Source organism: Oryctolagus cuniculus, chromosome 1 (genome assembly GCF_051225735.1).
Source record: "Oryctolagus cuniculus isolate XC-2025 breed Fujian yellow rabbit chromosome 1, ASM5122573v1, whole genome shotgun sequence".
Taxonomy (NCBI): domain Eukaryota; kingdom Metazoa; phylum Chordata; class Mammalia; order Lagomorpha; family Leporidae; genus Oryctolagus; species Oryctolagus cuniculus.
Genome location: NC_142867.1, coordinates 135,333,283 through 135,347,117, shown reverse-complemented (window position 1 = coordinate 135,347,117; position 13,835 = coordinate 135,333,283). Strand labels below are relative to the sequence as shown.

At 49.6% G+C, this 13,835-nt stretch overlaps 1 protein-coding gene across 9 annotated transcripts in view; it reads left to right on the top strand.

Moving 5' to 3' along the window:
- The window catches only part of SLC28A3 (solute carrier family 28 member 3), a 91,257-nt gene that overhangs the window by 18,077 nt on the left and 59,345 nt on the right, over positions 1-13,835 (top strand). For 5 of the 9 annotated variants that reach the window (XR_016222280.1, XM_089315068.1, XM_089315057.1 and 2 more), the window contains exon 2: positions 4,925-5,039. The exons of 3 other annotated variants lie outside the window; for them this stretch is intronic. Coding sequence is in view for 5 of the 6 variants with exons in the window: in XM_089315068.1 (XP_089171194.1) it covers positions 4,925-5,039 (115 nt within the window). In the remaining variant the exon portion in view is untranslated. Of the gene's footprint in view, positions 1-4,924; positions 5,040-7,036; positions 7,854-13,835 lie in introns of those variants that run through there. One more of the 9 variants, XM_089315063.1, reaches the window with a different exon arrangement.

Below are 13,835 nucleotides of genomic sequence, written 5' to 3'. Positions count from 1 at the left end.
CTTTTTTCCAGAACTTGACCCTTGACAGTAGGAGGCTTCCAGCATGGTTTAGAAAGTAGAAGAGAAAGAACATATTAGCTTTAAAGCTATGTATGTGTTTATATAATCTACATGCACAGCCCAGCTCATCTGTGGCACACACAGGTACCAAGGGTTATAATTAAAAAGACAAGTGACGAGGTAACAAGGAAGTAGTGTTTTTAAAAAGCCCCTGTGTATGAAAGGTGATGAAAATGGCCTTGTGTCTTGCTTCTTAGAAGCCATGCTTCCTGCATGTAACCTGGAACGAAGGGGAGGGCCCTCTTTCCCCCTGGGGTGTTCTTGGGAGTGAATCAAGCAAGTGTCTTGAATATGCAGGTCCCAGGGGCTTCCTCCTCTCCTGGTGCCATCCGCACACCAAACTAAGGGGCATTGTCACTTCTCAGCTGTTTGGAGAAGTCACCTTGCCCTTGAGCCTCTTGTCTTTTGCCTGTGAAATGGGGCCATTAATGCTTCATGGGAAGAGCTGTTGTGAGGACGGCGTGGACAGAGTTGGGCACATAACAAGGACACTGAAGCACTCAACCAGTACTTGTTCTCTTCTCTTCATTCTTCATCGGTTTTCCCTGACTGCTAAAATCATTCTTCCCAGGATTCTGACTAAAGACAGATAGATAGTCAACCATCATTCAAGCCCAGGTAGGCATTATGGGCTGGCAGATTCTTCAGGGAGTCTTTGGTTGCCATTGGTGATCTAGTGCTTGTGGATAGCAACAGTGTTGGAAAACCTAACTGCAAAGATGTTTTGGGAAAACCAAGTGCAAAAGTATTTCCTATGTCAAACACACTTTTAAAAAAGGTTTAAATTTCAGAAGTGGAGAGACAGACATAGAGCTCCAATCCGCTGTTGCCAGGGCTTAGCTGGAGCTGAAACTGGGAGGCAGGAACTCCATCCAGGTCTCCCTTGTCAGTGGAAGGGACCCACGTGAACCACTAGTGTCTCCTCCCAGGATCTGCTCTGCAGGAAGCGCGAGTCAGGAGCCAGAGATGGGAATCAAAGCCTAGACACTCCAAGCAGAGATGCATTAGTCTAAGCGCCCACTCCCTGCATTTTTCTTAAACTGCGTTTGTTTTCTCTTGGATGATCTGAATTATTGAAATAGACTAATTAGATTAGACTTATAAACCTCTCAGGATCACATTTTTATTACGTCTTGTGATTTATTGACTCTAAGAATGTGTCCGCAAAGATTAATTTGTGATGCATGAAATGTTTTTCAGGGAGGAGGAGAGCAGAAGGCACGTTGAAATGACACTATTTGGCAGGTGTGTGGCACAGTGGTTAACTTGCCACCTGGGATGCCCACTTTGGAGTGTTTGGCTTAAGCCCCAGCTACTCCGCCTCTGATCCAGCTTCTCACTAGCATGCATTCTAGGAAGCAGCAGAGGATGGCTCAAATGTTTGGATCCCTGACTCCCATGTTAGAGACCCAAATGGGGTTCTGGACCCCCTGGTTTCAGCCTAGTTCAGCCTTGGCTATTGTGGGCATTCGGGGAATGAGCAACAGACAACAGGTATCTGTCTGTCTCCTCTCTCTCTCTCTCTCTCCACCAGTCAAATAATATAAAAGCAAGTGAATAAAGCCATGCTATAAGACATAATACAACATCGGGCCAGTGTTGTGGTACAGTGGGTTTAGCCACTGCTTGCAAGTTTGCCATCACAGTTGAAGTCCCAGCCTCTCTGCTTCTGATCCAGCTCCCTGCTAACGTGCCTGAAAAAGCAACAGAGGATAGCCCAACTGCTTAGGCCCCTGCCACCCAGATGGGAGAGCCAGATGGAGTTCCAGGATCCTGGCTTTGGCCTGGCTCAGCCCTAGTAATTGCAGTGATTAGGAGAATAAGCCAGCAGATAGAAGATCTCTCTTTCTCTGTTTCTGACTCTCTGCCTGTCACTCTGCCTTTCAAATACATTTAAAAAGTAAATAAATCATGGGCGCCATTTTGAGTCCCAGTTGGCTCCACTTATGATCCAGCTCTCTGCTATGGCCTGGAGCTTCTTCCAGGTCTCCCATGCAGGTGCAGGGGCTCAAGGACTTGGGTCATCTTCTACTGCTTTCCTAGGCTGGATGGGAAGTGGAGCATCCGGGGCTCGAACCGGTGCCCATATGGGATGCCGGCATTGCAAGCAGCGGTTCTACCTGCTACGCCACAGCACTGGCCCCTGGAGGTTCCTTAAATGCAGGCTTCAGATACATGCTATTTTAAATAAATGCTTCTCTAGATATGGCCATTATTCTGGAATTTTAGTATGGGGGCTGCATGTGCAATTTACTCTATTTCAATATTTTTCATCTGATACATTCATTACACAAGGAGGAGTCTACTATATCTTTCAACCAGCACTATCGTATTGCTCTTGCTTGCACAGTCTTCCTGAATATTGCATTCTTTTCAAACTTTTCAAAACACACTGGATGGTTGCGTTTTACAGGTATCTGCAAGCATGTCAGGCATTTCAGTCCCTGCAATTCTAGCTATAAAATATGGTAGAATGAGATTACTTCTACAGAAAGTGATGATCACCCATAACCTTAAACTCAGTTGAGTCTTGGATTATGACATCAGACTGCAGCCACTGGTTTCTCCCAACTGTTTCATGATGAAAGTCATCTATATACCTGCTCTCTGCTTCTCTGTACCTCTCTTAATCACTTCCAATTGTGCTGTTAATTCAAGGACAACCAAAATCTTGACAATGCCCAGGTCTCACTCTTCAGTTAGAAGTGCTAAAGAGCTGCAGCATAAAATGGTTGGGATGGTGTTGAACCATGTGTCAAGCACTCTGCCAGGTGCTTCTAAGGATTTTAACGCCCTTACCACCTCTGCCATCTCCAGGTTACAGCTGTGCCCAAGCTGACATACAAAGGGCCAGCTGGTGAAGATTTTAGTCTTTGGTCCATGCAGACTTTGTCGAAACTGCTCAGCTCTGTCCTTGTGGAGCGATAGCTGCTATCGGCGATGCATGAATTGATGGGTGGGCTTGTGTTCCAGCAACATTGTATTTGGGGCACTTACATTTTAATTTCAGATAATTTTGGTGAAGCAGTATAGGCAGTGAGCTAGAGAGTGGCAACCTACAGCAGAGCACGATTCAATTCCTAACAAACTCGACTTCCAATCTAAACTGTGCTATGTGCTTTGGAGACAGTGGAAGGTGGCTCATATTTATGTATTTGAGAAGCAGAGAGACAGAGAGTGAGAGATAGACAGAGAGAGAGCAGAGAGATTGATCTGTCTTCTGCAGAAATGTCCATAATAATCAGGGCTGGGCCAGGCCAAAGCCAGGAGCCAGGAGCTTCTTTTGGATGTCCCACGTGCGTGCAGGGGCCAAGGACTTGAAACACCCTTTGCTGTTTTCCCAGGCTTACTAGCAGGGAGCTGGATTGGAAGCGGAGCAGCTGATACCAGCGCTGCAGTTGGGGCTTTAATATGCTTAACCACAGCACCAGCCCCAATAAATCTTTTTCCTTTAAAAAAAAAAAAAAAAAAGGCGGGGGGGGGGGGCGGAGATAGGGCAGGCACTGTGACATAGTGGGTTAACCCTTTGTCTGTGGCGCCAGCATCCCATAAGGGAATTGGTTCTAGTCCCAGCTACTCCTCTTCCAATCCAACTCTCTGCTTTGGCCTGGGAAAGCAGTGGAAGATGGCCTAAGTGCTTGGGCCCCTACACCCACATGGGAGACCTGGAAGAAGCTCCTGGCTCCTGGCTTTGGATTGGCCCAGCTCCAGCCATTGCAGCCATTTAGGGGGTGAACCAGCAGATGGAAGACCTTTCTGTCTCTCTCTGTGTCTGTAGCTATATCTCTCAAGTAAATAAATACAGTATTTTAAAAAATACACATTTTCCACAACCTTTTTTTCTTTTAAAAATTTATTCATTTATTTGAAAAGCAGAGTTACACAGAGAGAGAGAGGTCTTCCATCTGCTGGTTCACTCCCCAAATGGCTATAATGACCAGGACTGGGCCAGGCTGGAACCAGGTGCTTCCTCCAGGTCTCCCACTAGGGTGCAGGGACCCAAGCACCTGGGCCATCCTCCACTACATTCTCTGCTACATTCATGCTATAGCAGAGAGCTGTATCAGAAGTGGAGCAGCCAGGACTCGAACCAGCATCCATATGGGATGCCGGCGCTGCAGGCCATGGCTTAACCTATTACGCCAGAGCCCCAGCTCCTCCACAACTTTTTTGAAGCTCCCTCATAGAATATAAATTAAAGTATATTTGTGATTCTGTATATATATAATATAGTGTAATATATAAATACCTATAATACATACTACACAACTACAGCATATTGTATGTATTATATAGCATATAGTATAATAGCAATGATTATTATGGTAAGTATGAGTAAAATATATTGTATACTATATAGTACATAGCCTACAGTATATACGGTGATATGTTTATCCTAGTCTTGATTTATCTCTAAATTCCATTTGAACACATGGAGGTACAGGAAAATTGGCAATGTGTTCAGGCTCTCCAAGTTCCTAAAGGGATGATAAGGAGTTCAATTCCATCAACTGATAATCCCAAGTACTTAGCATGTGCCTGGTGCAGAGAAAGAGAGAGAGAGAGAGAGAGAGAGAGAGAGAGAGAGGCCCAGGGAGCAGCCAGCCCTTCTGTTCCTCCATTCCTGACCTAGCCACTCCAGGTGTGGAATGGAAATGCGGACCCGAACCTGTGGAGAGAGGGAAGGCAGGGGTGGGCGGGCCTGCAGCCGAAGCCTCCACCCCCCACCCCAGCTCAGCCCGCCCCTCCTGGACTAGCCGGGTGAGCCCCGGGCGGTCCGAGGTAGACGCGGGAGCTCCCAGCCCGAGCAGCGCCCAGGTCCGCGGACGGCAGGTGGCGTCTCATCCGCTGTTCTCCTCCCCAGGCACCGACGTGCTGGAGAGCAGACACCAGCGAGCGCAGCAGCCGGGAGGAGCATGGAGCTGCAGGGTACAGCAGCGGCCCGCGGGGCTGAGGGCTTCAGCAACACCGGCTTCCAGGTGAGAGCGAACCTCCCCTTTCTGGGTCAGCGCTTGGAAGTAGCGCACCTGCCTTACCCCTCGGCGAGTCCTGAGCTGAAGCAATGGGACTGTTTTCCAGTGGCACGCTGGAAGCCCATGGTTTTTTTTTTTTCTTGTTGAGCTCTTCTGGGTGGACAAACCTGAAAAGTCTCTTGGAACAACCTGTTCTGATCCCCGCGCCAAACTGCCGCGCCTCCCGCTTTGTTTCCATGGGTTCGCAGCAGGGTTACAGTGTTCACCTGCAGGTACCTTTCTAAAGAACTCAAATGGAAGAGCAGCAGGTGGGAGGCGGCGTAGTGGGTTCAGATCCTGCAGGGGGCTGGATGCCTTTCTCTGACACCAGGCTCCCCAGCCTGTGTCATTCAGTGCCCCCTTATGCCTGTCCCAGAAGGGCTGGGTGGTGTAACCCAGTCTCTCACTAATCAATCAAAGCTCAGTGAGTGATTAACGCTTTCCGGGTGCAAGGCCGGAAACCCAGAGCTGGGAACCGGCTCCTCTGACTGAGTCTGGGATGGGGATTTTCAGTCACTTGGAGGTGTGCTTCCTCTCCTGTCCTGACTCACAGCTGGGAGGAACCAGCAGGAGCAGCTACGCACAGCGTGCTCCCTGGAGGAGCAAAAGAAAAGCTTAAGGTGTTAGAAGAAGAGAGAGAGAGAGAGAGAGAGAGAGGTAAAAGTGCTTTGATGCAACTCCTGCCTGTTCTACCCGTAAATTTCTGTAACTTCCCCAAACCTCAGTTTGATTGCACAATGATCATATCACGAGTTGTAGGTGTTGGGGAGGTTAAACGTCTCAGTCCCCCCAACGTTCCCAAGGATTGCGAGTTAAACTGACCAAAGGCAGATTCCCAGGAGAAAAGGAGTACAGATCATATTAATGTGTGATGGGGGGCACACAGAAAACAAGAGAAAGTTCCCCAAGATGCGGCTGGCTCCAGAAGCTCATGCAATTTTAGTGTGGGGAAGTTTCTAGACAGAAAGGACTTGGGGGTTTAGATGCAGTGAGCTAGGGGAAGGTGATGAGGAGAGGATAGGGAAACTCATGGAAGATAAGGGCTATCTTATGTATTTCTAAAAAGATTTATTTATTTATTTGAAAGGCAGAGTTACAGAGAGGGAGAGGCAGAGGGTGAAGAGGGAAAGCGTACTGCGGCCTTCTAGCAAAAGCGAGCACCCCCAGGCCACGAGGGCGTCTCAAACCTAGCAGAGTTCCACACTGACCACGTGAACACCAACAAGCGGTGCCCGGGGTACACAACTCAAATACCTGACACAAGCAACCGAGGAGCAGGAGCGAAGCTTTCTTTTGTCATAAGGCCCAAGATCGGGCCACCCCTTGAGTTCAGGCATTTGGTGGGACCAGAGGAGGAGGAATGAGCGCCTGGGAGGGAGCCAGCTCAGCCTGTGTGCCCAGCCCTCTCATGACAACTACATCCCGAGGGGAAGCTCCCAAAACCTGAAGACCTCCTGCCACTTCCACCTCGCAGATGACGTAAGCGGAGTGAGTCTCCACCATTCAGCTATCAATCAGTTCTTGTTTTATTTATTTATTTGAAAGGCAGAGACCGTCCATCCATTGGTTCACTCCCCAGATGCTCGCAAGAGTTGAGGCTGAGCCAAAGCCAAAGCCAGGAGCCCAGAATTCCATCTGGATCTCCCACGCGGTGCACAGGGACCTAGCTGTTTGATGCATCACCTGCTGCTTGCCAGGGGACACCTCAGTAGGATGCGGGGACTAGGACTCAGGCACTCTGATGATGGATGCTAGTGTCTACACCCGCCCCTCAATTTCCTCTTTGGTGGCCCTGTTCAAAGACACTTAAAATTGAGAGACATCTGTGTGTTAGGAAGTTAGTGTACTACTGCAGGCTAGGCTAGAGGTAGTGGACACAGATGCAGGGGCAGAGGGGCTCATAATACTGATTTTTAAAAAGATTTATTTATTTATTTGAAAGTCAGAGTTACACAGAGAGAGGAGAGGGAGAGAGAGAGAGAGAGAGAGAGGTCTTCCATCCACTGGTTCACTTCTCAATTGGCCATGACGGCCGGAGCACAGCCGATCCAAAGCCAGGAGCCAGGAGCTTCTTCCAGGTCTCCCATGTGGGTGCAGGGGCCCAAGGACTTGAGCCATCTTCTGCTGCTTTCCAAGGCCACAGCAGAGAGCTGGATCAGAAGTAGAGCAGCCGGGACAAGAACCGGTGCCCATATGGGATGCTGACACTTCAGGCCAGGGCATTAACCTGCTGCGCCACAGCACTGACCCCATAATACAGATTTAAGAGGCCTTTCCCATGGAGGATGAGGATATAAGTGCTGCTTTGGGTCTGAAGATTTCCATCTTCTGCACAATAGTGGATTAATGGTGTTGGGATCGTGGAGTTAGTACCTGTACAAAAATTTACGTAATATTAATGTTCTTGCTGACGACAAACCAGGTGCCTGGCACACAGTAGGAGCATAGAATAGCGTCTGGCGCTGCGGCCGGTTCAGAGAGCGAGGAGTCAGCATTTCTAGCCTGGTGCAAATCTGGGTGTGCAGTGGGAGCAAGGAGTCAGATGAGTTCCTCTAGAGCTAGGCAGATGCCAAGGACCTGGGTGAGCAAAAGATGAAGCCGGCAGCTAGGAGCACGCACTCCCTGCTTTTAGCACAGACAGCTGGGGCGTGGAAAAGCCTGCCGGGCAGGGGAAAGCGGGAAACTTCAGTGTTTAGGAGTGGGGAATGTCAGGGAATTACTTCCGGGTCAGAGGCCGAGGCAGAAGGACCAGGAAAGGAACCAGCAGCAGCAAAGACCCTGGTAGGACAGGGCAGCCCATAGAGTGAGACCACGGGTGGCTGGGGACCTCCAGGGGGAGGGGGAGGGGGAGGGAAGGAGGGAAGTTTATTTTATGCTTTAGACGGGAAAAAATGAAGGAAGTGCAAACAGGGTCAGAGGTCGGGGGCCGGGGGGAGACTCCGCAGAGACAAGATGGAGAGGCACTTCCTTGTGAATTGTAACTCGCAGTCGCACATGGTGTCAGCTCTCTGATTATCAGGAGGGGAACTGCTCTCCAGGTCCACAGCCAGGCACTGCTGTCCCTCAGGAGCTCCAACCTGGGCTAGCGCTGTGGCCCGGCAGGCTAAGCTCCCCACCATACCATATGAGTGAGCACCAGCTGCTTCGCTTCCCACCCAGCTCTGCTAATGCACCTGGGAAGGCAGCAGAAGACGGCCCAAGTACTTGGGCTCCTGCCACCCTCGTGGGAGATCTGCGTGGAGTTCCTGTCTCCTGGCTTCCACCTGGCCCAGACCAAGGCGTTGTGGCCATCTGGAGTGAATCAGCCAAAAGATTGTCAATTCTCTCTCTCTGTCACTCTGCCTTTCAGATAAATCTTTCAAATAAGCCACAACTCCACACACACTGTCAGAACCACTTCCTGCCCACAGGGTAACCCCGACCAGGGCCAACTACACCCCAACTTTAAGTTAAGATCATTGCTTCTTTGCTTTTCTTTGTACCTTAACTTTTAATTGTAAATCCCTAAGCAGCACTTTCGCTGTGTTTTGGAATATAACCAGAAACACACATGATGTGTTCTTTGTTTATTTTTAAATCTACATGGTATTAAACAGGACGAAACTCTTTTGTCCCTGGTCTCTTCTCCTCGGCCTCAACCCCCAAGATCCAGCCATGGAGCTGGGTGTCCCTGCAGCTCACCCACTCTCTTGCATGTGCGTGACATCAACATTTCAACCGCAAGTGGATGTTAGAGCTGGTAGGTTTGGAGGATGTATTTTTATTTTTTTATTTTTTATTTTTTTGCAGTTTCTACAAACAGTGTGAAAAATTCTACAAACAGTGTGAAAATTCTTTTCTGTGCCTCTGGGGGCATCTGGGACCCGTTGTGCTCTGATTGTATGTAGGAGTGTAGTTGCTAGGTCAGTGGAATATGTTACGTGTTACACTTGACTGATCGCATCTATCCGGTTTCCTAAATGATTTTTTTTTTTTTTTTTGCCAATCTGAAGCGGTCTCAGCAGAATGTGAGTCCTGATTATTCTAGAGCCTGCCACACAGCTGTCACTGTAGATGTTGGGTAGGTTATGGTATAGCCGGGTCCCCCAGGGCCATGATGAACAAAACACGAGCTGACATCAGACACAAGAGGAAAAGTAGTTGAGATGCAGCACACACACACACACACCGATACAAGAGGCTGCTGCGGACACAGCACAGTCCACTCTTCTTAAAATAAGTAATGCATACTGTAAAAGAAGGGTGAAACATACAGGATAAGACAGGCATCGAACCCAGCAGTTAAGATGGCCACATCCCACACAGGAGTGTCTGGGTTCAATATCCGTCTCCCCAGTTCCTGCCTCCTGCCAAGGCACATCCTGGCAGGCAGCAGATGGCTGGGTCCCTGCCACCCATGTGGGACACCTGGGTTGAGCTCCCAGCTTCCAGCTTTGGCCAGCCCAGTCCTGGCCATTGCAGGCATCTGGGGAGTGGAGCATCAGATAGGGTGCCTCCCTCTCTCCTGCGCTAGTTCTGTCTGTCTGTTGGCCTCTCAAACATTTTGTTTGCATTGTCAATGCACGAACTAGTAATCTGTTCATGTCCCATCCTTAGCAAGTACCGTGCACTCTGCCTAACGGGAGGCACCGTACTTTTTTTATAGGACTGGTTTACCCCAGCGTCCCCACAGACTCTTGACTAGTCCCCGTACTGCGACCTTGCCGTGGTCATGACATCACGAAGTGGTGGGCACTTTTCAGCTCTGTTCTAATTTTCTGGAACCGCCATCACATATGTGATCTGTCCTTGGCCAAAATGTTCCCAGGCGTGTGACTGTGCACTCAGGGTTCACTTCAGATTTTCTGTGTTAACGGTCATGAGATGCCAACTTTACACCAACACATGTTCCAGTTTCTCATCCACTAGATTTTCTCCACTAGATTTTACCTTTTTCTTATTGTTTTCAATGTTCTGGCTCCAAGCCTCTGTGAGTTATGGTTTGTGAGTGTCTTCTACCACTCTGGTGCATTTTCATGAACAAAAGTTAATCTCATGGTGCTCTCATTTATAAAGTATTTCTATCATTTTTTTCTCTGTGAAACTGTGAAGATACTGCCCTTAATTTCCCAAATTCCTGCTTTTCTCTTTCACATTGAGATCTCTGGTCTTGACATTGAGTTTAATGTATAGTGTAGCTTGGGAGTCAGGGGTTTTGTTGTTTTGTTTTGTTTTTCCACATGAATATACAGTCATTTCAGCATTACTTCTATTTTTTTAATATTTATTTTATTTGAAAGGCAGAGTTACAGAGAGGCAGAAGCAGAGATAGAGAGCCATCTTCCATCCTCTGGTTCGCTCCCCAGTTGGTCGCAGCGGCCAGAGCTGAGCTGATCTGAAGCCAGGAGCTTCTTCCAGGTCTCCCATGTGGGCGCAGGGGCCCAAGGACGTGGGCTATCTCCCACTGCTTTCCCAGGCCATAGCAGAGAGCTGGATCAGAGTGGAGCAGCTGGGACTAGAACCAGTGCCCATATGGGATGCCAGCATTGCAAGTGGCAGCCTTACCTGCTACACCAAAGCATCAGCCCCTCAACATCACTTCTTTAAAACAATCATCTTTAGGCCGGTGCCACAGCTCACTAGGCTAATCCTCTGCCTGCGGCACCAGCACCCCAGGTTCTAGTCCCGGTCCAGGCACCAGATTCTGTCCCAGTTGCTCCTCTTCCAGTCCCGCTCTGCTGTGGCCCAGGAGTGCAGTGGAGGATGGCCCAGGTGCTTGGGCCCTGCACCCCATGGGAGACCAGGAGAAGCACCTGGCTCCTGGCTTCGGATCTGCGCAGTGCGCTGGCCGTAGCGGCCATTTGGGGGGTGAACCAATGGAAGGAAGACCTTTCTCTCTGTCTGTCTTTCTCACTGTCTAACTCTGCCTTTATTTTTTAAACAAAAATAAATCATCTTTTGCTCACCAACCAAATAGATTTGTCAAGGGCTCCTATTTGGGAGGGGAAGGCTTTTTGGAATAAAGCAACTGAAAGATTTTTTTTTCGTTGCTTGAAGGAGAGACAGAGAAGAGAGAGATGAGGGCTGACAACATGGGAGTGCACAAAAACCTCAGAATTTCAAAAGATGAAATTCAGGCAAGTGTTTGGAAGAATACCTGTAGGTCAGAAGCAACCCAAGTGCTTCCTCCCCATGAGTAAGCAGCCAGGCTGCTCAGAGCTGACTTGTTTCCTGGTCAGTTGGGTGGAACCCACTCATAAAAGCCTTGGGATAGGACTAGGTGTGGAACGAGCCTCCACTCTACCCAAACTCATAGGGAAGCTGTGTTACCCAACAAATGCTCGGTGAATCAGCCAAGCTGTTTTGGAGAGTTCGTTAAACAAGGTCAACATTTGAGATGTCCCAAGAAGGATCACGTTGGTCTACACCATTTACCTAGGTACTAGGATGTAGAAGATCTGAGGTTGGAAGTCGTGGTTCCAAGCGGGCTAGTGCGGGCTAGTATCTTCATTCTCTGCACACAAGCCTGGCATGCCAGCAGGATGTCCACTCATGTTGCTACAGTTTTTCTCCTGCCTTAATGTTAGGGAGTAAACAACCTAAATGACTGCAAATCGCTGCTGTGACACATCAGAGGAAACAGATTTAGGGATTTTATTTCCTCCTCGTTCAAACATTCCGGAAGTGGTTCCCATTAAAGAGACCCACTTACTCATCAGTGGTTCAAGCACTGGAAAGAAAATAGGGTAATATTACTAAGTGTGGCTAGACAAAGATATTTGCCAAGAGCTAAGGTAAAACTGTCTGATGGATGCATAGCACAAGCCACATACGTAATTTAAAGTTGTTCTACAGGTTCACTAAACCCAAAAAATGAAGCTGATACAATGAGTTTTTTTTTTTTTTAAAGATGTATTTGTCGCTCCCCCTCTTCGTGGAGGAACGACACTAAACCCTGCCTAGGCTTCATATCCGAGTCACGGCACCATTATGTCGCTCCCCCTCTTCGTGGAGGAACGACACAGAACCCTGCGCTGTTCTTTCGTCTGCTCAGCCCTCCCCGGGTTTGCTGCTGGTTCTTCCCGGGTTGGCTACTGTCCCTTCCACCTCCGTGGAAGGGCAGTTCCCCCTGGCCACATTCCCCACTTCCGCAGGGGAGCGGCACACCGCCAGCCGGCTCTTCTCGGGGGCTGCACAGGTGTTCCTTCAGCTAGATGTTCCCCTTAGATGTTCCTGGTGCATGCCGTCTCTCTCCTCCTTTATAGTCCTCCTCTGCCAATCCCAACTCGGCTGCCCACACACTAAGTACGCTGCTCTCCTCCAATCAGGAGCAAGTCCTACAGTTTATTGGTTGAACTGGAGGCAGCTGTGCAGAAGCTGTTTACTTCTCTCCCAGCGCCATATTGTGGGAGAGCAGATGCATAGAATAAGTCTTAATTCCAGTAACTCAGTCTAGTCCGGGTTGCTCCCCACAGATCCCCCTTTCTTTTTATTTTTGGCGTTGATACGCGCCTGTCTTCGGTGTCCCGCGGCACACACTCTGCTCTGCTTGCTAGAGTTGCCACAGGTTCTTACAAGTCCTATCAATCAGGCAAACCGAATCCGGGTCCTCTCTTCACCATGTTGTGAGGAGGTTTTTAGGCGCTGATGCGTGCCTGTGTTCGGTGACCTGCGGCTCACACTCTGGTCGAGCCGCTTGCTGGTGCTTACCGCCTTAATCAGGCAGACCGAATCCAAGCCTCCTAATTGTTGTATTGTGGGGAGGCCTTACTGATGTTAATTCGTGCCTGTCTTCGGTGACCTGCGGCGCATAAGCTGCTAGCCGCCCGCAGGTGCTCATCGCCTCACTTAATCAGGCAGACCGAATCCAAGCTCTCTCATTGCTGTGTTGTGGGGAGGCCTTATTGATGTTAATTCGTGCCTGTCTTCGGTGACCTGCGGCGCATAAGCTGCTAGCCGCCCACAGGTGCTCATCGCCTCACTTAATCAGGCAGACCGAATCCAAGCTTTCTCATTGCCATGTTGAGGGGAGGCCTTTCTATTTCTCTATTTCTCTATTTCTCTATCTCCGGGCATTCCTATTTCTCCCATTTTACTTCTATCTTCCAGCATTCCTATTTCTCTCATTTTACTTCTAAACTTCTGTTTCTCTTATCCCTGCGGCTTCCCGGCGGCGCTCGCCCCGAGGCTGCTTCTCGGCACCTCGCCCCGCGGCAGCTTCACGGCTCTGCGCGGCTTCCCGGCGCCTCGCCCCGCCTGCGGGCTCCTGGCTCTGCATGGCTCGGCTTCGCGCGCACACTCCGCGGTCTCCACGCACTTCGCGCCCGCACCATGGCCTCGCGCCAGCCCCGCGTTCCCTATCTATTCACGCCCCGTGCTCTCTCTGCACGCGGCGGCTTCCGCAAATGTTTCCGCCACCACCGGCATTCAGTCCAAGTTCCCCGGACTAACCTGGCGAATTTCAACCTGGCGGCCCACGTCTCTGCCTCTGGTTCCAGATCTTCGCCTCTTGCTCCCCGGGGTGACTTGAAGAATTCCAAGGTGGCTTATGTTTCCGCCTTGGCCTGCACTCGGGGCTTCATCCTCCCTAACATTTTTCTCTACCCGGTATGTTTCCTTAAGTTTTCTTCCAACAATATTCCTCTCACTTCTCCTGGCTTCTCCCCACAGTCCGTATCCGAGTCCAAGCCTCCTCCAGGTTTCACTTTCGCTTTCAATCTCCTAGCTTCCCCGCCATAGTCCGCATCCGAGTCTATGAAAGCTTTCACTTTCGCTTTCAATCCT